The following is a 23,803-nucleotide window of genomic DNA, read 5'->3' as shown; positions in this document are numbered from 1 at the left end:
TGGCAGTATTTACTAAAAGGCCATAAAATGGCCAGTTGGGGACAACTACATTTAAAGTGAGATCAAATCCTTGAGTCTATTCCTTTTAGCAGAAATAATTAAAACCATCTTGGCAGAACCAAGTCTTTGTGAAACATACCAAATCTGTGGCTTCTAGATAGCTGAGACCCAAAAGCTTGAAAGAAGCCTCCAGAGAGTTATCTCAGGATCAACAGGGTGCTTGCATCATCCTGGTCCTTTTAGCATTAGTGTCCACATGAGAGCACTGTGAATTCAGTAGTAAAGGGTCTTGAGTCCACAAAGGGTCTTGAGTAGTAATGGTCTTAGGTCTTACATCCTAAAGAAACTGGCGTATTACACGGTCAAATACTTACCAATAAAATAACCACACTTACTTATGAAAGGCTGATCTAGGAAAGCCTCTGCTTTTACGAAGGATTTCACTGAAATGATCCTGGCAGACAGGAGATTAGGTCTTTCAAATACAGTTTCATAATTTTTCTTTGTAACCTAGCCCCAAATTTAATTATGATAATTCAGTTCACATGTAAATCACTGTGCCAGGTCTCTAAGGAAAATGAGAAAGCCACATTCCTTGCATTCAAGAGTTTGTAATCCAGTGATCAAGTATTTATAAATAAGAACAGCAGCAACTAACATTTGAATGCTTACTATGTGCCCGGTGCTCTCCTTGTTTTCTCATTTGAACCGACAGTAACCCTACGACATTAGCCCCATTCTATAGGTGAAAAAAACCAAGGCTCACAGAGGCTAAGTGATTTATCAAGGGTCACACAGCTAGAATTTTGGAAGCAGCATTTGAATCCAGGCACTCTACTTGCCCCAAATAAGTTCTTTTACAGAGGTATAAACAAAGAGAGGAAGCACAAAAAACTTAAATATGTTGCAAATATGAGAGGTATTAGGGAAAACTGTGAGAAGGAGGTAGTGCAGCCACAACTAAGACAAAGAGCAGGTGTAGTGAAAGAATGGAGAATAGCTGGCTTGTCTGCGTAGGATGAAAAGATACAGTGGTAAGAATGTCTCCTCCTAGAACCACAAAGCCACTGTGGAAAGAGCAGCCCAACTGTCCATTAGAGTCACCAATCCTAATGCCAGGCTGCGCCAGCGAAGAAAATGAATGGACAAGCAGCTTATGTGCACATTGTATTTGTGTTAATAAAACCATAAAACTACAAAAAAAAAAAAAAAAAAAAGATACAGTGGTGGGGAAAAAACAAAACCGAAAGCCACATCATGAAGCTATGTTAACGAAGATGGGACTGCATTCTGCAGATTAGGAAGGACAGGAACTCAAAAGAAACGATATGCTTTCGTGTTAAGATTATTTTGGCAGAAGTTATTCGGGTGGATCGAAGTAGATCGAAGTTGAAGGAAGACTGGTTCAGATGGCTGTAGACCAGAACAGCTCTCCTAGGTCAACTGCCCAATGACTATTTATCAAAGGCATTTTCTCCTGGGTTGAGGGCTCTGCTGGTTGTGTGACTTTAGGAAAGTCGGTATACTTTTCTGAGGCCTTGGCCTTCATTTTCATCTCGAACAAGTTAACACTGGATATGCTCTCTTAGATTTCATCCAGCTCTACAATCTTATGAGTCTCATGAGAAATCTCTTCTTGAAATTTATTCTTGGGTGGTCATAAGTCTGTGAGTGGAACTGGGACTGAATTGTAGAAAACTTGAATGTGCTTGAAAATGCCATCCCATTGTTTTCTCCTCCTGGGAAAAGAACCAAAACTCTAAAAAAAAGTAATACAGCATTATGCTTTCTATCTTTGATTCCATTTATAAATACCTACTTTTACTTTGTTGCTGGGTAACTGTGACCCAGAAGAGTTGACTTTGCATAAGAGGAACCCAGTCCTTTAGTCTTGGTATTTTTCCTAAAATCTTCTTATACGGTGGTTAGAACAGAGTTAGTGCAAGACTAAGTCAAAATGTGTTTTTGGACTCATGTTATTATGGTTTTTGTTGCTGTGTTTTTTAAGGAGGCTCTATGCCCAACATGGGGCTTGAACTCACAACCTTGAGATCAAGAATTGTATGCTTTACCGACTTAGCCAGTCAGGTGCCTTCATGTTACTGTTTTTAAAGCCAGTCTGTTTTTTCCTAAATTATTACCAAAAAGAAGGAAAAGTGTTTTCTCCCGCTGTCTTATAAGTTCAGTGGAAGTCTACTATTACAATTTCCAATTGATCTATCGATTAATATTTACGGAACTCTTCAAATACCTCTCATGTGTTATACATCAGGATAGATTTGGATGGTATAAAGATAGGGTGATCAGCTCATCCCTTTTGCATGGAACTTTCCCAGTTATAGGCCTGAAAGTCTCATGTCCCAGGGAACCCCTCAGTCTCAGGCAAATGGGGATGACTGGCCACCCTAAGAAGATAAGATGCCTTCATGATCCAGAACTCAAGGATGTCCAAATCCTATCTTGTCTTTATCTTCATACTCCCCATGAGTCTCCTGTAAAGGCCATATAAAGGAGAAACAGCAGCAAAGAGGAAATGCAGTGCTTTATTTGATTATTAGCTATTACTCAGCTGGGCTAATCCCAAGACCCCTCTAGAAAGGTGCAGTAAAGCTGTGATGGAGCACATGGTTGAGTCTAGAGACTCTGTACTCTCCTTCAATCCCAATCTAAAAATCTTAGAAGTTAAGATCCTTTGGCCTGCAGTGAAGTAGAAACAGAAGCAAAGATGAATGGCTTAGGTCTATGTGTGAGGAAGAAACACAAGACGGCTGGCTTTGAGGGCCTTGGCTCAGTAGATCTCTCCCAGTCCATAAAAATATGATGCAGAAGAGAAAGCCACATACATGTGTATATGTGTTTTTTTGTTTTGTTTTTTTTTTACTGCTGAGTGACTCTTCCTATTGGTAAATATGGCCTCATCTACACTCTAGAATAATGGCATCTCTTGCCACGGAAGGAGCTGGGAGCAGGAGTGTAAAAAGAGACGGAGACCTTCCCCCTGCCCGATGCTAAAACAAAACAAAGAGGCACGGCACTGTCACTGTGTGAATAGGTAAAACCTCTGTAAGAATTCAACTTCTGAAGTAAAATCTTAAAATCAAAGCTTATTTCAAAGCAATAGAAGCCTTTTTAGTTTCTTTAGTAGACAATTTATTTTGATAAACTTGCTCAATAACAAAAATACAAGTGAAGAAAATTATGTTCATTTTATACAGTTTGTATTAACAATTTGTTTTGAAATTATTAATTGAAAAATGTTATAACCAATTAGAAAACAATTCTTAATAAAATTTGGGGTAATATACAGACCTTGATCACAAACTCTAAAATCTCTTGAGGTGATACAACTAGTTAAGTCCTGTGTAGGGAATGCAACCTACACAGGCCATGTTTTTCCTTCATATATTTTTATCCTTCAAAAATTAGTTCTGAAAGACAGCTTACTGTTTTGAATTGTGAATGTAAATTTAATTTCTAAAAGAAGATCAAAGCAGGTTGATAAAACAGTTACTACAATCAGAGTAACTTGTGGCTAGTAGTCTTTTAATAAAGACAAAATAAATGCAACATGTTCTTCCCATGAAGCCCACGATGCGAAATGATAGCTAAGAGTATATCTAAAGTTAGTTTCCAATACTTTTTCAGGGCCTTTCCTCTAAATCAATAGATTGTATGTCACCAGGACTGTTTATTATTTTACTTAAGAGATTAAACAGTGAATTCACAGAACATCAAGCAGGGATATCAAAGCTTTAGGCAGAAGGGTAAAAACCAATGAAGTGTTTTGGTCATTTAGAAAAAAAAAAAAAAAAAAAAAAAAAGAGGAGCCATTCTTCAAAAACAAAACAAATGGAAGAGAAAATAGGATAAGAAGTATAAGAGTCAGAAAAGTTACGTACACACATTAACAACATAGAACATGGATTACCTTTGGGAAAAATCATACTGAAATGTTTGCTTTTAATGAATCCAAGATTTTTCATGTTTACAGATGTTTAGGCATGTTCAATAGGAGCTTCCAAAAATTTCAAACTAATTAAGTCTTGTGCAAATAAAACCTATAAACAGTTTTCAGCAGATTTTACAGTGATGTTCTTAGGTCTGAGAAGAATGCGCACACTCTAAAAACAATATAACAGACAAAAGTTTGACAAATGATTGCACCATAAAACAGTGTTTTATATACAGTTTACAAGATATGATTTCCTGCTATAAATTAATATCGTACTATGTAGTACTTATTATAGTGATCTTTTTAAAAAGCAACTGCTGACAGTTGTCTATCTTTTCACTTACAGAATTTATAGAATTTTAAATGAATGAATCCATTTCATTGTTTGGTCTGGAAGAGTACAAAGATTTGACTTCACCTACTACTTGATGGGACAATCTCAATCCTGGGTTAGAGTGCTGACTGGTTAGAGGGAGGGCTCCCCTATCAGCCCTTTGTGCACTGGACCTCCAAGACAATGAGGAAATTAAAGACATTTAATGGTTTGGGTAATAGATACAAATAAAACCTTACATTTTGTAATCTTATATGCAATACCACTGTAAGTGAAAGAAGTAAACAGTGGGGAAATTCTTAGCAGCTGAGAAACTTTCTCTCCCCATGCTTGTGATCCAGTTAAAAATATTTTGAGAAACTATTTACAATAAAATTCATCTTTTGGAAGAGAAAAGCTCTTGATCATATCATAAATTAATTTGAACCATACTTTGCTAACACTTTATCTCAGTGGTATTAATGGTGACAACCAAAACTTCCCTTCAAAGTGATCCATTTGACTGAGGACCAATCAAATCACAATGGGAAGTGCAATCCCAAATGTCCATAGAACACATCCAGTGGTTTTCTCAGAATTAACTAGACATGATAATACTTGGGGAAGAACGGTCTCCTTCAGTCATTTCCCAAGACGTTTCTTTAACCCTGGGAAGGAAAGGTGTGACATTCCCCCAGAATACTCAAGGAATGCACCAGAGTGGTGGTTCACCTCTTCTGACTCCTGAGTGAGCTGGGACACTGGGGTTTTCTTTCACAATAAAATACTGCTGAGTTAACAGTAAGATATATGAATGTCAAACAAGCCAGTGTGAAACACGTCAGGCTCCTCCATTTTCTTCTTTGAATATCTGAAGAGGCAGCCACATCTCGGAAGTAATCATCTTATAATTTATAATTGAGCTCTTTTGAAAAAACAGTGCATTCATTTCTGTTTGTGTGAAGCATGGACTACACGGGACTCTAACTCTACTGGATAGGGACATCTGGGTTGCCGTTTCACTAAAAAGAAGAAAAACTCAGCTCCATTGTCAAGAAAGAACCTCCTGCCCCACATCTCAAACAGGAGATCGTCATAGTGTTCACCTGGAATAACAACTAAGCACTGATATGAAAGCATGGAAACGTGGAGAAGAGAAATACTGTATTTTAAAACTATTATGGATTCAAGGGTTAGTGGCAATGCTTCTAGGAGAAAACGTAAAGCTGTGGGTTTAGTACAGCCCTTTAAAGTAAATACAAAAATGTTAGCTTCTAGCAAACAAAGGCATATAGCATATAAAGAAAACATTGTATTGCTCAGGTTTTTGGTAAAGGAGATGTGTTAATAATGCATACAGATGAACACAAATTTCACTTTTATAGCAGAGTGAAGTTAGTGTTGTAGATAGCCAAAATATTATGAACTGACATTAGCAGTGAACTTTGTATTTATGTAAAGTTGTGTGCTTGAACACAGAAAATGCATTATTTGTGTAACAGACTAAGCCAGTAGAAAAAGAGAGAGCCTTTGTACAACAGACAACAGTTGCCAATAATTTAAATAGTGTCAAGATTCCCCAAATTATAACATTTTACATGATCTTACCTTCTACAATCATATACAAATAAATTACCCCTACAAAGAATTTTAGCTTAACTTAAAATTGGACCTAGAAAGGTATGGGATTATTTGTACCTATTACAAAAACCTGTTAAAATCAAGGGCTGCTACAAAGAATGAGGTAAACTGAAGACTCTCTCCACTACGCAGCCTTCAGATAAATGGCTTTTTTTTCTATTGAGTTCTAGGTTTGCACACCACAGTGTTTTGCTAGCAAAGCATTCAGAGTTCTCTTCCAGGAACGGTTTGCATGTGTGTGTATATAAATTTACACACACATACACACACACACACACATATATACACACTGTATACTGCATCAGCAAAATATATATATTATATATATATTTATATAAATATAAGGAATATTTTCCCCACCCACCCACCCCCAACATGTTTCTTAGTGTTTGATTTTTTTTTTGTTTTGTTTTGTACACAGAGAATAGGGAATTTCAGGAATTTTACATACATTTTAGCAAACAAGTTTTGATCTATTGGCTTCTTGGTGTAGTAATGCAACAGCAAATCATTCTGGCACCAAAGGCTCATACCATTACAAGGAAGCTGTGAATACTAATTTCTTAGGAGGTGAGGCCAGCCCCACGTGAACTTCTCTTGCAAGCCTCTGGTCCACCATGATTCATAAATACTTAGAGTTTGTTTTTTTTCCTCAATTAATCGTTAGACATTAAAAACGGAACAACAGAGTCACAAAGGGCCACATGCTTTTCATTATAAAGCATTCTCCTTCACTAGGTTGCTATCACAGTGCAGACCTGACTGCCTGAATATGCTCAGGAGATTTAGTCAATATTGTCTGTATTTGGTTATGGAAAAGGCTCTCCTTATTTGTTTGTTTGTTTGTTTTGTTTTTAAATCCAAAGTGCATAGTGAGAACAAATCAAAGCATTTTTTTTTTCCTTTTCGGCATCAGTTTCATCTAAGCATCTTCCTATGAGAGGACTGCTCAGATGCCTTGCCTTTGTCCTCTCCCCTCCAAAAATAAAAAAATAAAATAAAATTAAAAATAATAAGAGTTGAGCAAATTAGACATTCATCAGCCTGGTAAACAAACTTTGCCAGCAAATAGAAGTCCTACTATAGTAAAGAAAATTGATAAGACAAAAAGTACGTATGATGACCCAACTACTGTGTTGTTGGGTAATTTATAAGGTTGACCTCCGACTTCATTGATGTAAAATCCTATTGGAAATATTAGGGCAGCCATACAGAAAAGGATCACTGTAAAACAAACCAAAACACAACATTAGTAACATGGTTTGGTGATGAAGAAAACAATGAAAATTTGGCACAAAGGAAGTTTAAAAGAAGAAGGGTTATGGGTTGATAACGTGGTCAAACCTGTTAAAACACGGCGCACTTGTCAAAGATTTACATATGCTATATATCACATAATATCCACAAAGCCTAACAATTAAATACAGTAAAAGCCTTTTATATAAGTGTTAGGACGATTTTGAATATCAGCATTAAGAAAGGCCTCCAAACCTACTAAGTGCTTACGTAGACTATTCTTTTTTTAACTTTAATTTAAAAATATCTTAATTTCAGTATATTTAACATACAGTGTTACATTAGTTTCAGGTGTTTACATAAACTATACTTGACCGTTTAATGTAGTGATTAAGGGCTCTGACTAGAATCAGATAGGGGCTATGTTCTGGCTCCACTATTTATAGCTTAGCAATCTTAGGCTTCTGGTTTCCTTTTAAAAATGGGGTAAATACCAGAAGGATAAACAAAACAATGTCAAGTCCCTGGCATGGTGCCAGGTTGACAGTATGTGCTGAATAAATGTTGCATATGATGATCATCATAGTTATTATCCTGTTAATTCTCAGCTCCTCTCGGTATTAGAAATGGAGAAAAGGTACACACAAATATAGTACCATTTATCTTAATGATTTAAAATCATCTAGTGGAAAGAATCTCAGCCTTCTGAGATGATTAGCAAACTCTCTCATTATCTCTCATTATGGACAATATTAGAAAAAAATAAAATCTCTCTCAGGTTTCTGAGTACACAGGGGTTAAAGTGGGACAGGAGGACACTCTTTTGAGTTTTGTATACAAACACAATGAAATACTGTATATTAGTTGCTAAAATGTTTCTAGAAAGGTATCAGAAAACCCAGTATCTGGGTAGAGTTCCACAGCCCTCTATTTCAGCAAACAGCTTGCTCCCCTGGGCTACCAAAGAAACACTCTTCTTAGCGAACACAAATTACCTATTGATAGGCTAGCTTTTTCAAGGAAATATTTTATGCTTTTTGAAAGCACATTAGTCAAATATTCACAGTCATTCAAATTTCTTTGGAGGCAGAAACATTTTTTTCAGTGTAATGTGAACATAGGTTACTATACTCACTGCATGTGAAGGGTTTGAAGCTCTCCATCATTAACCAAATGAGAAACTTTTTCCAAGTTAAACATAACTTTTTTCTGTATCAGGAATACAGAGTCCTGGATAAACATACCAGCCAACACTTGTCCTAAATTATTTCTGTGTTAAGCAATCAACAAATTTAATAGGTGAGTCCTTAAAAAACCAATTAGGAATCTTTTCCTGGAAGAAATACCTCTAGGGTAATATCCAAGGTATTAAGAAGTAACATTTTCTTAATTAATACACTAGTTTAAGGAACACCTCAGCATTCTGTTTGCTTTGCATCACTTAGGTGGATTATTTTATATTATATAGACAGACATAGAGACTATTTCTTTTTGGGCCAACGAACCACATCAAATAATGTTACATAAGTGAATTTGTATTCTTTCAGATGCCTACTACAGGACAAGTGAAAGAGTCAAGTATTAGGTTTTCTGGCCTTTCTGTTGTATAGTCAGCAGGAAAGACTATTAGTACTGTCAATGTCCAGTTATCAGTGTCATCTGTCACCAATTTCTAATGGTTCTTCTGCCTTAATATGGTTTGGTAAGTAAAATGAAATCACAATCTACACGTGTATACACAAACTAATAGAATAACAATGGGATAAAGTTATTGTTTTAAAAACAACTTGTTTCTTAATGTTGACTAATCTAATCTCAAGAAACAAATAATTTAGAAGTGCTTTAGAGATACACAGATATTACAATTGTTCATTCTGTTAATGTGCCAACTTCATTCTTATCCTTTTCTATTTTCTACTATAAAATAAAATCTATCTTTTACAATGGAGTAATCATTTAATGACTATATTTAAAGTAGAGTTTAATATTTTACGATAGTTAAATATTTTCCAAGTTAGTTACAAAAAGCTTAATGAGATGTTAAGGAAGCAATAAACTCCTATTCGATCTAATCTTGGTTTTTAATCCAAAGAATTAGGTTCTCTATACTTCTGGGAAGATTTAATGTAAGTGGATGAGTTTTCTTTTCTTTTCTTTTTCTTTTAACTTTTAACATTTATTTATATTTGAGAGAGAGACAGAACATGAGCAGGGGAGGGGCAGAGAGAGAGGGAGACACAGAATTCAAAGCAGGCTCCAGGCTGTGAGCTGTCAGCACAGAGCTCGATGTGGGGCTTGAACCCACAAACTGTGAGATCATGACCTGAGGCAAAGTCGGATGCTCAACTGACTGAGCCACCCAGGTGCTCCAGGATGAGTTTTCTTTTAAGCTATTGGGACCTGTGAAGTTACTTTAGATCTTAAAATATTATTAATGTAGGGGTCCCTGGGTGGCTCAGTTGGTTAAGTGTTTCGCTCTTGATTTTGGCTCAGGTCACAATCTCAGTTTCATGAGTTCAAGCCCTGTGTCAGGCTTTGAGTTGACAGCATGGGGCCTGCTTGGGATTCTCCCTCCATCTTTGCCTCTCTCTCTCAATCTCTCCCCCAAAATAAATAAACTTAAAAAAAATTATTAATGGGGCGCCTGGGTGGCTCAGTCGGTTGAGCGTCCGACTTCGGCTCAGGTCACGATCTCATGGTCCATGAGTTCGAGCCCCACATCCGGCTCTGGGCTGATGGCTCAGAGCCTGGAGCCTGTTTCCGATTCTGTGTCTCCCTCTCTCTCTGCCCCTCCCCATTCATGCTCTGTCTCTCTCTGTCTCAAAAATAAATAAAAACGTTAAAAAAAATTAAAAAAAAATATCAATGCTGATAATACCTATCAACTTTTGACAATTAAATTTTGGGTTCTAAATAAGCCTGTAAAGACAATAGCTTCAAATCTTCCATGGCACAGATTTCTTGGTGGTGAGAGCTAGATTTGGGTGTATTGGGAGATGAGAATGTAAATTACAGTGGTAGAGGAAAGAATAAGGGGTCAGACTTGAAGAAAAAAACACACCTGTGTTACCCTTGCTCTCAGAGGCAAGCTGCATCACATGCGGCTCTCCTCTGACAGTTCCCCACTGTGTAAACCGGTCAGAAAATGTTACCCTGACATTCTGACCAAAACTGTAATTTAAGTGTAATAGAAATATATAAAATAGAGATAAAGTACATTTTCAAAGGCTGAGTGGAAACACCAGGGGGAGCTCAATCTCTCTGAAGACTGCCACCCCAGCAGACTAGCTCTGTTAACAAAAACAACCTATTGAAGGAAGCACACAAGAGTAATGCAGCTCTGTGCTGGCTTAGATGACGTTAACTAGGAGATATTGTTGAGATGAAAAACCAAGGTACAGAACAGTATAAACAGAATATTATTTATAGAACATTCACACATATACGTTTCTATCCACAGGGCACCTCTGGTAGGCAATCCCAGAAACTGGTAACAATGGTTGCTTCCAGCAAAGAGGTATTGAGTAGCTAGGTGATGGAGCCACAAGCAAGACTTACTTTTCACCTAATGACCCTTTCTTAGGCTTTGAATTATGTACCATATGCACATATTCTTTTTAAAAGTTAAATATCCATAAACTAAATACTCCTTTGATTTTATTTTACTTCTTTTTTATTTTATTTTATTTTACTTCTTAAAGAATGAATTCTACCTGATAAGTAATTGTATCTGTGAGTAACAATTCTCTTTAAATTCTTCATCAATACCCTTTAATTTAGCAGCACTGTCTCTACAGCTGCCTGTGGACCCTACTATACAGAAAAGAATGGTCTCAGGAGGTCTGTTTGACCTCAAACAGGTCTTCAACTTGTTTCACATTTCTTAATAAAAATGAAGACTTTTTTAGTCAAAGGCAACTTGATCTAAGTTTTAAAACTAAGGGAGATATGTAGACAAAAATAAAACAGAGCCAGAAACATACACATTAAAGCGCTTCACAGAGAGATGGGAAGAAATGGAGACTCATGAACTAATGTTCCTATCTTAGGGTCTTTAAGGATAAAATGAGTTCTAATCTAACACTAATGGGGAGACATGGGATTGTGTTTTACTCCTACCATACAAGTTCTAAATGAAAATATCAAGTGAAAGTAAGCTGTATTATAATATTCATTTTTTAAAGCTTATGCAAACCTGAGATAATTATAAGGCATTGAATTAGATGTCAAACCCCATGGTATTTGGCATAAGTACCGTTAGTTATCCTGTTCTTTATATAACTTTAACTTTTATTAAAGTTAAAAAGCCTAAGAATATTACAATATAAATACATTTCCATTGCCATTTTGGGCCAGATAAGTCTTTGTTGTGGGGAGTGTCCCTGACATTTGTAGGATGTTTTACCCTATCCCTGGCCTCTTATCAAGATATCAGTAGGATCCCCTTCACTGTGACAATCAAAAATGTTTCCAGACATTGACAAATGTCCTCTCCCTCTGGGGAAAGGGGAGCAAAATTACTTTACAGAGAAAGAAACAAGAAGGCAAAATTACAGAGATATCTTTCCTTTGTGCATTTTTGCTGCTTTTAATTTGGGAAAAGCCAGTGATGTGTTGGGAAATTAAACCAATCTTGCAAAGTACAAGAGAATGTATAATATATATCATACCATGGGGCATAGCTTAGTGGAGTAAGAAATGTCGATGAATAATTATCAAACAACCATATGTGCTGATTTTTCAATGGTCCCACAACAACTCATAGCAGAAACTCAAATTAATGATACTGAAAAGTAAATCACCACCTTAATCTAATTTATACTTCTGTATATTCTCTTCTAGATTTATCTTTATTTGGTAGAGGATGCCAATACCTTTAAGAAGAGTAAAAGACTTGGGTTAGGGGTAGCTCTGAGCCACAGACCTGGAACACTTATGTTACAATGTGAGCAAAAATAAAATTCATTAAGATAGCATTTTATACAAAGCAATTAAGGTTTCGGACGTCTTGATCTTGTGGTGAGAATCCTGAAGAACTGACGGGGCTGCGCAGAGTCTATATGATGGCCAGAGTGGGGGTGCTCTTTGATGATTACGGAGTCCTTATTACTGATTCTGGATTATCTTCATTAAACTACCAGAGTGCGCGCCTTCTAGACAAATTTGGTGAGCACAGGTTACTTACTTCCAGTGAAGGCTATCCATCGAGCATATTTTGTAGCTTCTCTTCGCCAGTGGGAAGCCACCAGCAAACCACATGTGACAGTCAATGAAATGATTCCCATGATGATAAAAAACAGTGTGGTGACCCACTCTGGGGGAAGCCGAGGTGGGATGCACGTCCGGTCTCGTCCATGGATTGTCTGACACTGTCGCACAAGGCCCACAGTGAGTGCTCCTGGGGAGATGCAAAAAGGTGGGAACACTTGAGTGGGTTTGTCATTCCAGGGAATATTCCCCACCAACACCCCCTGAGTCATCTTATTTCTGTGTGGATCGCTCAGGCACTTATTTCACCGAGTCTTATTATTCAGCATTCTGCAATTCACAACGTAGTCATACTTAACATACAAAATGAACTTAAAAAAAAAAAAATCACAAAACCACAAGAGGCAGTTCTTTCAGTCACTCATTGAACAAGTACTTTTCCGAGTACTTGTGTCAGGCAATGTTCTGGGCTCTAGTGAAATAACAAACAAGACAGATGAGGTTCCTGCTCTTGTGGAACTTACATACTAGCAGAAAGAAGTGGAACTTTTCTATTCTCAGATCCAAGACCCAATGTACATTATCTGATTTTGGATGAGGAGAAAAACACTTTTCAGGAAAATGAAGGCAAACTTGAAATATCTAATCATAATATAGAGATAAAATTAAATAATGGATTAAATATTAGAACATATTTTATTAAAGTTAAAAAGCCTAAGAATATTATAATATAAATAACCTTCCATTAAGTTCAAGAAAAAGTTGGGAAAACTGGTAGGTCCTCCCCCATTTGGTAAGTTCAACAATTTGTACAACGTACAACTGTTTAGATTGCTAAACCATTACCAGCATGCTTCAGCAGAGGAGCAAAGGCATTAGTGGAAACTTTTCAAAGGCCCCCTCTCTCATTTAAATAACATGAAAGTGATTTTTGTAAAACATCAGGTGCTATTTTTACATAAACATGTTCTTATGTCAAACCCAAGGAACCCCTCTATCAAATTTAGGGTGAACTGATTTATAGAAACCTAGATATGGAAGGCAAAAGTATTTATTTTATTCTCTTCCTCATTAAGAAGAACAATTAAAATGTTACTTTTGAGTGAAAACTGTTTGTTTCTCCCTTTAAGAGCATCTACAAATGGGAAACCTGTTGTCTAAAACACAAGAAAAGAAATTCCTGTAACTACTGAAAACATAATAGATTTCTGCATCTTTTTTTGGTCTTAATTACTTTCTCAATTTGAGCAAAAACATTAACACCACCACCACCAAAAACACATTAACCTCAAAATCACAGCACTTGCCACAAACAAGTGCCTTTTTTGAGGACAGTCAGTAAAATTCCTAGAGACATTATGGGAAGCTGCCTTAGTGGGAAAGGTAGACCAGAGCTGGACATGAGGATATAGATGCACGTGTAGGTGGATGGGGCTGCTGGAGGGGGGGCAAGGGGGAGATGGGGGGGGAGGGAGGCTGGGAGGGAGGGAGGGGGGGAGGGAGAGAGAGAGAGAGAGAGAGAGAGAGGTGGAGAGAGGGAGAGAGGGAGAGAGAGAGAGAAGGACAGAGGGAGAGAGAGAGAGAGGCAGGCTATTAAGCAGGCTGCATACTCAGTGTGGAGTCTGACTCAGGGCTCAATCCCACGACCCCGGGTCACAACCTGAGCCAACTGGAGACGAAATCAAGAGTCAGACACTCAACTGACTGAGCCACCCGGCGCCCCTGCAACCTGTGTTTTGCCATTGATATATTTTTAGAAATAAACCAAAGTGTTCAAAGAAAATGAAGCGAAAAATCAGTTTTCTGAAAACTGAGTTGTAGTCCCCCGTACCCTCAATGCTAATTCTGACTATAACTCTTTTGGTAGAGTGGAAGAAGAGCACTCAGAGAAGCTGTACCCTTTTCTGTCAAATCATCCAATAATTAGGCCCATCTTGTGATCTCCACATAGGTAAACAGCATTATAATTTGGGATTGTCTCCGGCAGAATGGAGACATATGGGGGTTGGGAGGGGAATAGAAAGTGAGAAAACCTTTATAATAATTCCACACACTATCCTTTCTAGGTGCTGCTTGGAGCTCAGTGACTTAGTAGGTCTAAGAGAAGTAAATCAGTTAAAAGTTTTTGACACTTAATTGCTAACCTTGAAATTGCTTGAACCAGAAAAAGGGAGAGCATAGGGTGAGTAGGTACCAGGAAGTTGCATAATTGTTTTTAAATTGAAACTGTAAAAAGTTTCGTTGAAAAGAAAACTTGGGGGATAGAGCTTGTCTTATGATAAAGCATTTTATTATAATTTTGGAAATAAAGAAGGGATTCACAGAATGCTCAAGAATGAACAGGAAACTACTCTTGATCATTCAGCAAAAGACTTCTAACAAATTACCCTTTATAGTCACTATCCCATTTATAAAACTGTAATTGCTCTAAGAATAGACAACAGGCAATGAAAAATCCTCTGACAAAATCCAATACTGTGGATTCTGATTACAGCAGTAACTTTCTTCACAACTTCATTTAAAATACAAAGAAAGTTCTATATAACTAATGAACTTAGATTTACATTTGATAATTACTTGTTGCTGACAAATATTTAAAATTGTAGGTCCAGTAACTAAACTGTCTTTCCTTCAAAATATTTCTGAGTATTCTTATGCTACCTCTTACCTCCCGTTTATAGATATGGCAAAGAGCGTCAGGGCTCAAATTCAATGTAACTTCCTGTGCCTGTAGATTGTTAAGCTTTCTGAGGGGGACTGCTCTTGCTTCTTCTACTGACTGGCATATCACATCAAATGACTACAAACAGAACAAGTAAGACAATGAAAATGAGAGCTGTCCCTGCTACAAACCAAATGGAAATAATCTGACACATGTTCAGTTTTAAAAGCAGAGTTATACTCCTATATTTACAAAGGTCCTTACTACCACACATCAAGACCAAATACTCAGCAGCTACATTCTGGAAGAAAAGAATGCTAAAGCTAGCTGAGATATGCTGTATGTAAGTACATCAATTCACAAAAATTTTATTGAATGTCTATGTGCCCAGCATTGCTGTATGGTCAGAGATTCTAAAAACCAATACTCTGTCACACTTTTAGTGAAAACAGACTTTCCTTAAATAAATTATAGGAGGGCTAGTACAAAGAGTCGACATTGCTGCTATAATTCTTTCTCTTGAGTAAGACTCTAGGTCAACATAACTTCTATCATAGTCACATATTTTCCGTAAGCTGTCTGGGGAGAGGGATCTGCAAAGGTTAACTGTGCTGCTGCTATTACATGTTGTAAATTCAGGTACTGTTGTGCCCAAACTCACACCAGGTCTTTAAATTTCATCTTTTACCTCAAAGAATTATCTCCTGTTTGTAGATTCAAATCCATCTCTCATGTTGACTAGCCAAAACCTTTTACATCCTCCAAATTCTCTGGGCACATTTAGTCTGTGTCACACAATCATGCACTTGATTTTAAGGTAGCTTCTTTTTTACCTCAAACAGAAAATGGGCCTTTCAGGAGAGAACTGAACCTTCTACTTCATTGGAAACCCCCCGGAATGGCCTGTAGCAGTGGGCACAAAGCAGGACTTAATAAGCATTTGGTGAGCTTGAAAGAATTAAAAACAAGCTAAAGTTAAAATCATGCAGGATTAAATAGGTTCTTCTGTAGACCTTGTCTTGCTCAATGTGACTTCCTAAGGCACACTAATTAATAACTAACCACAAGCTCAGCCATTCACTAATTTTTGTTTTATCCAATAGGTCCTTTGCTTCTTTAAGGGGCCTGTGATTCTATTTCCCAAACAGCCAATCCATCTTTACCCTGCAGCTGTTTCCTAGGTAACCAACCCAGCCAAATAAAAGACTTGCACACAATAGGAAAAAGGAAACCACATAGGAACTACAGCATCTCACATGCAGTTCAGTAGCTCACCTGTGTATCACTACATGCAAAAGGAAGTCATAATGAGTTTTACCCTGCTGCGTGGGGTATCTTAACTCAAGAGGCTTTTGACTCTCCGATATCTATAGATCCAGACACTGTTGAAATGATTTAGCACAGCCAGTCTGAGCATGTCTGTTGTCACAAAGAGGGTCATTATAAGGCATGTCATCCCTACAAGGAAAAGCTGTGTCACAGAAAACCGGACACACAGGCCTTGAAAAGCAGAGAGGCACACAAACCCAACAGAGTCTGTCAGAGCTAATCATGTCCAGTAAATGCTTGCCAACCTGGCCACAGAGAGCAGTGAGATGACATGGTTTCGGAGAGAAGTCAGGTGTTAATAGTATTGAGGATCCCTTGTATATGAAGATTCACTTTTCCCCTGCTGTTTTCATGATGTCTTTGGGTTTTGACTATGATGTGTCAGGGTTTGGATTACTTAGAGTCTATCCTACTTGGAATTAGCTGAGATTCTTCAACGTGCAGATTTAAATTTTTCATCAAATTTAGAGAGATGTCAGCCATTATTTCTTCACATATTCTTTCCGCCTGCTCCGTTCTTCTCCTGGGACTCCCATTACGTGTATGCTGGAAGACCTGATAATGTCCCATTAGTCTCTCAATTGCTCAGTTCATTTTTTATTATTTTTTCCTTCTGCTTCTCGGATTAAATCATTTCAATTGACTCATCTTCAAATTTGCTGATGCAAATTTGCCAGTTTTTCATTTCAGTTATTGTACTTTTCAACTCCAGAATTTCTATTTTCTTTTTATAATTTCCATCTTTTTGTTAGATATTCTCTATGAGACTTTTTTTTTTTTTTTTTTTAGTTTTTTAAAAATCTTTATTTATTTTTGAGAGAGAGACAGAGTGTGAGCAGGGGAGGAGCAGAGAGAGGGAGACACATAATATGTATGAAGCAGGCTCCAGGCCCTGAGCTGTCAGCACAGAGCCCGATATGGGGCTCGAACTCATGAACTGTGAGATCATGACCTGAGCCAAAGTCAGACGCTCAACTGACTGAGCCACCCAGGCGCCCGGAGACATTGTTTTCTTACTTTAAGTCTTTATACATGGGTTCCTTTATTTTTTGGAATATACTTAAAACAGCTGATTTAAACTTTTTGTCTAGTGAGCTTCCTCAGGGACAGGGTCCATTCTTTGCTTTTATTTTTCTTGTGTATAGGCCATACCTCCCTGTTTGTGTGTCTTGTAATTTTTAGTTGAAAACTGAAAATTAAAAATATTACAATATGACAACTATAGAAATCAAATCCTCCCTCCCCTAGGGTTTGCTGTTGGTACTATTTGTTTACCAACTTTCCTGGAATAGTTCTGTAAAGTTTGGGTTCATTGTTGTGTGTGGCCTCTGAAGTCTTTTCCATTAGCTTAGTAGTCACTAATGGTTGGAATTAGATTTCTTTAAATGCCTCAAATCAATGTATCTTTCAGCCTCTACTGTGTCTGTTGTGGGACATTTTCAAAGCTCCAACAGGCAATTTACAACTCTGCCTTAGTATTCCTTTCATGCTAGCATGGAGCCTCAAGATTAGCTAGAGGCAAGAGATTAATTAAGGTCTTCCTAGGTCTTTCCTGTGTATGTGAGAAGCTCTAAATATGTATAGAGTCCAGATTCCTAGGAGTTTCTCAAAGACTTCTCTGGACATCCTGTTCCCTGGTTTTTCCTCCATGTTGTTCATTAGCCTTTAGTTAGTGTCAAAGATAGTATCACCTCAGCTACCTGCAACTTTAAACAACTGCTGTTGATTGTTTTCAAGAAGTGCCCTGAGGACAGGGCAGTGAGCTCTGAATCTGGTCAAATAAAGGCAAGCCCTGAGGAGATTCTCCTAGAGCTGGCAGTACATAGTATCAATTTCTGAGGATGGGGCTTTAAGGAGCACCAGACCCTCTGGCCATGTCAAGTGGTTGCTGAGCAGCTGGTTTACAGGCTACCAAACTTGCATGGCTATTGACTTTCCAGGGTACTGCATAGCAGGGAGAGGGGGGTGTGATTAGCACAATTTAAACTGCCACAAAGCTTGTTCTTCTTACCAAGATTCAGGGGATTCTCTTAAATCAATGCTCCTTGGATTGTTGTAAGCCTATAGTTAAATTCTAGAGTTCTGAAAAAGTTGACCTGAGAATTTTTGCCAGTGTTTTCACTGCATTTATCGAGGAGCAGATTTTCTGAAGTCCCTACTCCACTATCACAGAAGTTAAAGCCACAGGTCATAATCTGAATCCCTGCTTTGACAAACTTGGGTAAATCCCTTAACTTTCCTAAACTTGTTTCAGCAGCAAATTAATATGACTTAACATTTAGATTTCTGTCGGAAATAAATAAGATGATGAAATAATACTTGTAAAACAATTGGAACTGTAAGCACTAATTAGCGATTGTTTTTCAGGGAAGTAAATTAGATATTTTTGTTTTAGTTAAAACATACACACACAGGGCGGTAGACACAATAATTTAACACAAGAGTACACTCATGAAACTCATATTCCAAAATAAAAGGGCTGACATCTGATGGTTGCTATGGCTGCTAGTCATAAAAAGTACTCAGGACAACACTCTCCTGCCCAACTGCTTTAGTATATCATTCAGGTTGAAGATTAAGCACAAGGCAAGTTCAGATCTGCTGAATAAAAACTCTGGGGGCAGATTTTATAGGAGTAGCAAGCTGGGAACATTGGGATTGAGAAAGTGTTGCTAACAGAATGAAATTACAATATGTTGTGTTGGGTAGCAAATAAATAAAAAACAGTCATTAATCTTCCTTTTTAGTTTGACTTTCTTTTCTCTTAAACTCCACTGGCTGTTCTATCTCTACTTAAATATATATGTTACCAGCTGTTTGTAAGTAGGACTGTGGTTCAGAGGTCATATCTCATTTTGAAATTGACTAAATCGGGGCACTGGGGTGGCTCATTCGGTTAAGCATCCAACTTCGGCCCAGGTCATGATCGCGTGCTTCGTGGGTTTGAGCCCTGCATTGGGCTCTGTGCTGACAGCCCAGAGATTGGAGCCTGCTTCAGATTCCATGTCTCCCTCTCTCTCTGCTTGTACTCTGCCTGTCTCCCAAAAACAAACATTAAAAAAATTTTTTAGATCAACTATATCATACCCTATGCCATTCTCTCATTGTAACTTATTCTATCAGCTCTTGCTCCATAAACTCGGCCTTGAGTCTAATCCTATAAATACATTAAACATAAACTAGCAGTTAAACTCTATTTTAAAATCTTCCTTACTGACAAGTACAATATGGTACCAGAATCTGTCCTATTACAATCTCAATCACTGAAGCTCTTAACATAATATGAAGTCATTAAAGAAAAGCCCACCACAATGTTTAAATTGTCTATACAATGTATAAAAAATACGTGGACCGGTATCTGTCACATGGCTAAGAGTGGCCTACTCTGAGTAGGATTAGAGGGTGGAGTAGGGTTGAGAACCGTCATACTTTTCACTGTCTTATCTGAGTGTACATTGATACAATTCTGTCCTTTAAAAAATATACATTCATTTTATATTTTAAAATTCTAAAATGTGTAGAGTGTTACATATTAAATGTAAATAAAATGTACTAACTGCACATATACTGCACACTGTGAAATCTTTCAATCACTTATGATTTTAAGCACATGCTCTGGATCTAAAAGAAATTAGAGAATGCCAAAGAAATGAAAGTAAATCAGGTAGAGAACTAAAATGGGATTTAAATAACCGCATTTACATTTTCTCTTCCATTTCAACTAGACTATCATGACAAACTGCCATGGAGGAATGCAACAGATCGTATTGTTTCCTTCCTGACTGATGTGGCAGAACAAACCCAAAACAAGTTTAACATTCATTTCACTTAATGAATAGTCTCCATGTTTTACATGTAGAAATGAACTGCTTTAAGGGAGATTATACTGGTAAAGGGAATACAATCAAACAAATTTGGTAGGCCAAATAGTTTTTGTGGGCAGAAAACTGCTGCAGAATTATTTACAAAAGTTTTTTTTAATGTTTTTATTTATTTATTTATTTATTTATTTATTTATTTATTTATTTAGAGGGACAGAGAGGATCCAAGAGGGCTCTGTGCTGGTAGCAGAAAGCCCGAGGCAGGGTTCCAACCTACGAACCATGAGATCATGACCTAAGCCGAAGTTGGATATATAACTCCACCCGGGCACCCCATATTTACAAAAGTATTTTAATCAAAGGGCTGAACGTTAAAAACTCTACAGCCTTCAATCACAGAAAGGTTAGTCTGTGGACAATGATCAAGAAGTAAACAAGCAATACAGCAGACAAGAATGGCTCTCAATCATGCAAGATTCCTGGCCAAAAAGAGCCATAAAATTAGGGAATTTAGAACTAGAAGGGCTCTCAGAGATCATGAATCCTAATCTCCCGAAGTTAGAGTTTGATGGATACGGAGGCCCAGAGGAATGAAGTGATAAGTCCAAGGGACACAAAGTGACTAGCAGTGCCAAAACTGAAACTCAGGTTTTCATTTTTTTTTTTAAATGTTTATTTATTTTTGACAGAGAGAGAGAGCATGAGCGGGAGAGGGGCAGAGAGAGAGGGAGACAGAATCAGAACCAGGCTCCAGGCTCCAAGCTGTCAGCCCAGAGCCCGACGCGGGGCTCGAACTCACAAACTGCAAGATCATGACCTGAGCCGAAGTTGGACGCTCAACCGACTGAGCCACCCAGGCGCCCCTGAAACTCAGGTTTTTAATTAACCACTCCTCAACTATTCCTACCATGTGATGCTGACTTCCTGAACACTATTCACTAAGAAAAGAATGAATAGTATTCCTAAAAATACCATCAGAAACCTTTAGATTTATATCAGAGCAGACTTAATTACAACTTTGTAAGCACAATGACAGTGAGTCTAAGAGGAACCTTCACAGGAGGTCAATACAAAGTGGGAGACGATATTTTTGTCGGTTCAAAGGAGTAACTCCCACACCCACATTTCTCATAAATGTTCAAGGAATATGCCAGTCCCAGCTCATCCTTAAAGATATATCCCAATTTCTTTGTCTCAACAAAAAGATTCCCTGCTTTAGGCCCTTATCCTATCGCCAAGGAAAGTTTTGGTTCTTTAAAAAAGTTTTTTTAATGTTTAATTTGTGTGTGTGTGTGTGTGTGTGTGTGTGTGTGTGAGAGAGAGAGAGAGAGAGAGAGAGCGCGCGTGAGCGTGTGCAAGCGGGGGAGGGGTAGACAGAGAGGGAGACATAGAATCTGATACAGGCTCCATGTGACAGCTGGACATGGGGCTTGAACCCATGAACCCTGAGATTATGACTGAGCCGAAGTCGGATGCTCAATCAATTGAGCCACCCAGGTGACCCAAACTTTTTGGTTAAATTCTACTCTCAAATATTACAATAAACACTGATATCACTGATATTTGTCTTATTTATTTGCATAATACAGAAAATGTGCACCACCATCTTCTTAGAAAGGAATTTGTAGGGTGCGTCACAATAAATAAATTTGTTGAGGGTATAGCAAAGGTTCCATTGTATGACTTCCAGGTCTGTCAAAATAACTTCTTTTTCCAACTAGTTGATATCTCAATATTAAATAATTCAACATCATTTATTTAATAAATTATGCTCCCTCAATTTACATAAGTAAAATACTTCTGATATTAAACCAAGTTCTAAACTATTTAATCATATTGTCCACTGACCTAACTAGGAGACGTCATATCACAGTGATTGGAATTCAGGCTCTGGATTGAGATTCCAGGCCCATCCCTTACTGGTCGTGAGATTTTAGCCAAGTTATTTAATCTCTGTGTGCCTCAGTTTCCTCAACTATTAATGAGGAAAACAACAAAATGACTTCATAGTGCTGTATCGCTTACAAGGGGGAATATATGTAAAGCACTCAGAACAAATGCCTGATACAGAGTAAGAAGTTGGTAAATGTTAAATATTATTGATATATTGCTATTTCACTTTAAGTATATACTTTAAGAAATGAAACAATCTGTGGGATTCCACATTCCTTCTAAATTTATTGTTCTCTCACAGTACCTTTCAGTTCCTTGCTTTCTTGGGTGTAAGATGAAGACATCATAAATAAGTGTTCAATTTATGTAGATCTATTGATCTACATAATTATTAAAAACAAATCACAGCTGAAAAAGTTTAGAGTCCTGAAAATGCAAAGAAAGTGAGTTTAACACAGAAATGATTTTTCTGTGTTTATTCTGTGCTGTTAGCATGGTCCCTCAATTATAAAAGAGGATGGATTTAAGAGTGGAGAGCTTTAGAAAAAGACAAAAGTTCCAATTCTGACGGCTGCTCTTCTATTTAATCTTTACACTGTAGTTATATTTGGCTTCAGATTGAAAATGTAAAGTAGTATCTCCCTCAGTTTCACTACCTAAGCTTTCACAGAAATACATAAATAAAACATCAATCCCCCATTAATTAGCTTTGTGGTAGCTGTAAACTCCTAAGCAAAGACATGGTGGTCTACGGAAACCATACATTAGAGAAAGTCTCAGCTGAATTTGTGAGGCCTGGAACTACGCCATGAGATATTCCTGACTTTTCTGTCCAAGTCTGGGAGGCATGGTGCACTAGGCCAAGCTTTCATTAATTCAGCAAATAGTGAGCACATGCTCTGTGCAATACAATGTGGGAAGTATGAAGAGAAACACAGATATGAACCTTGTATTTCCAGAGATTATAATATATACAGAGAGTTAAGACGAACACTTAAAGAAAATGAAAAAGCACAATTATGAGGTCATTGAACATATATATATTGGTCTCTACCTCTGAGCCCCTAAAATCCTTATAATTTCCAAAGTGATAAGAACACTAGGACCATCTCCCGTTTTTATATTGGCCTTTGTTCCTGACACAGGTCTCCTGAAACCTTTGTAATTTCCTGGGTGATGGGAGTGCCTTTTTTCTAATGAGGCAACTGGGGAGGGGGGGGAGCGGGGTGCACTCCTGGAAGAGGCCTGGTCAAGGGAAACACAAAGCAGTGACTAGAAGCTTGTAAATTTCAGTCCCGCCCCCCATTCTCCTGAGAAAAGAGATGAAAATGGAGTTAGTGATCAATCATGTCTACAAGATGAAGCCTCCATAAAATCTCAGAGGTACAGGGTATGGAGAGCTTCCGGGTTGGTACTGGGAGACGAGCATTCCCAGAGAGATCATGGAAGCTCTGCAGCCCTTCCCACATTCCTTGCCCTATGCATCTCTTCCATCTTATGTTCATCTATATCCTTCATCATATCTTTTTACCATAAACTGGTAAGTGAAAGTGTTTCCCTAAGTTCTGTGAGCCGCTCTAGCAAACTAACTGAACCCAAGGAGGGGGTCATTGGAACCTCCAATTTATAGCCAAGCACAGGTGAGAAGCACAGGTGATAGCAGAGTTGGCAACTGGCATTTGAAGTGCGTGTCTGGGAGGCAGGTTGGGAGGGGCAGTCTTGCAGGAGTGAGCCCTTAACCTGTGGGG

General features: G+C 37.8%; 3 protein-coding genes across 9 annotated transcripts in view; all 3 read right to left on the bottom strand.

The window, feature by feature from the left end:
* Window positions 1-3,794, bottom strand: part of VWA3A (von Willebrand factor A domain containing 3A) — a 67,266-nt gene extending 63,472 nt beyond the window's left edge. For all 7 annotated transcript variants that reach the window (XM_053213611.1, XM_053213616.1, XM_053213617.1 and 4 more), the window contains exon 1: window positions 140-3,794. The gene's annotated coding sequence lies outside the window, so the exon portion shown is untranslated. The remainder of the gene's footprint in view (window positions 1-139) is intronic.
* The window catches only part of LOC106970509 (cytochrome b-c1 complex subunit 2, mitochondrial), a 169,730-nt gene that overhangs the window by 53,179 nt on the left and 92,748 nt on the right, over window positions 1-23,803 (bottom strand). The gene's annotated exons all lie outside the window — the stretch shown is intronic.
* The window catches only part of MOSMO (modulator of smoothened), a 63,456-nt gene continuing 43,594 nt past the window's right edge, over window positions 3,942-23,803 (bottom strand). The window contains exons 2-3 of the mRNA XM_027043067.2: window positions 12,328-12,540; window positions 3,942-7,130 (exon numbers count right to left, since the gene is read on the bottom strand). Coding sequence (XP_026898868.1) covers window positions 6,946-7,130; window positions 12,328-12,540 — 398 coding nt within the window. The 3' untranslated portion in view covers window positions 3,942-6,945. The remainder of the gene's footprint in view (window positions 7,131-12,327; window positions 12,541-23,803) is intronic.

Source organism: Acinonyx jubatus, chromosome E3 (assembly GCF_027475565.1).
Source record: "Acinonyx jubatus isolate Ajub_Pintada_27869175 chromosome E3, VMU_Ajub_asm_v1.0, whole genome shotgun sequence".
Taxonomy (NCBI): Eukaryota; Metazoa; Chordata; class Mammalia; order Carnivora; family Felidae; genus Acinonyx; species Acinonyx jubatus.
The sequence above is the reverse complement of the archived record's forward strand: the minus strand, read 5'-3'. Positions and strand labels throughout refer to the sequence as shown.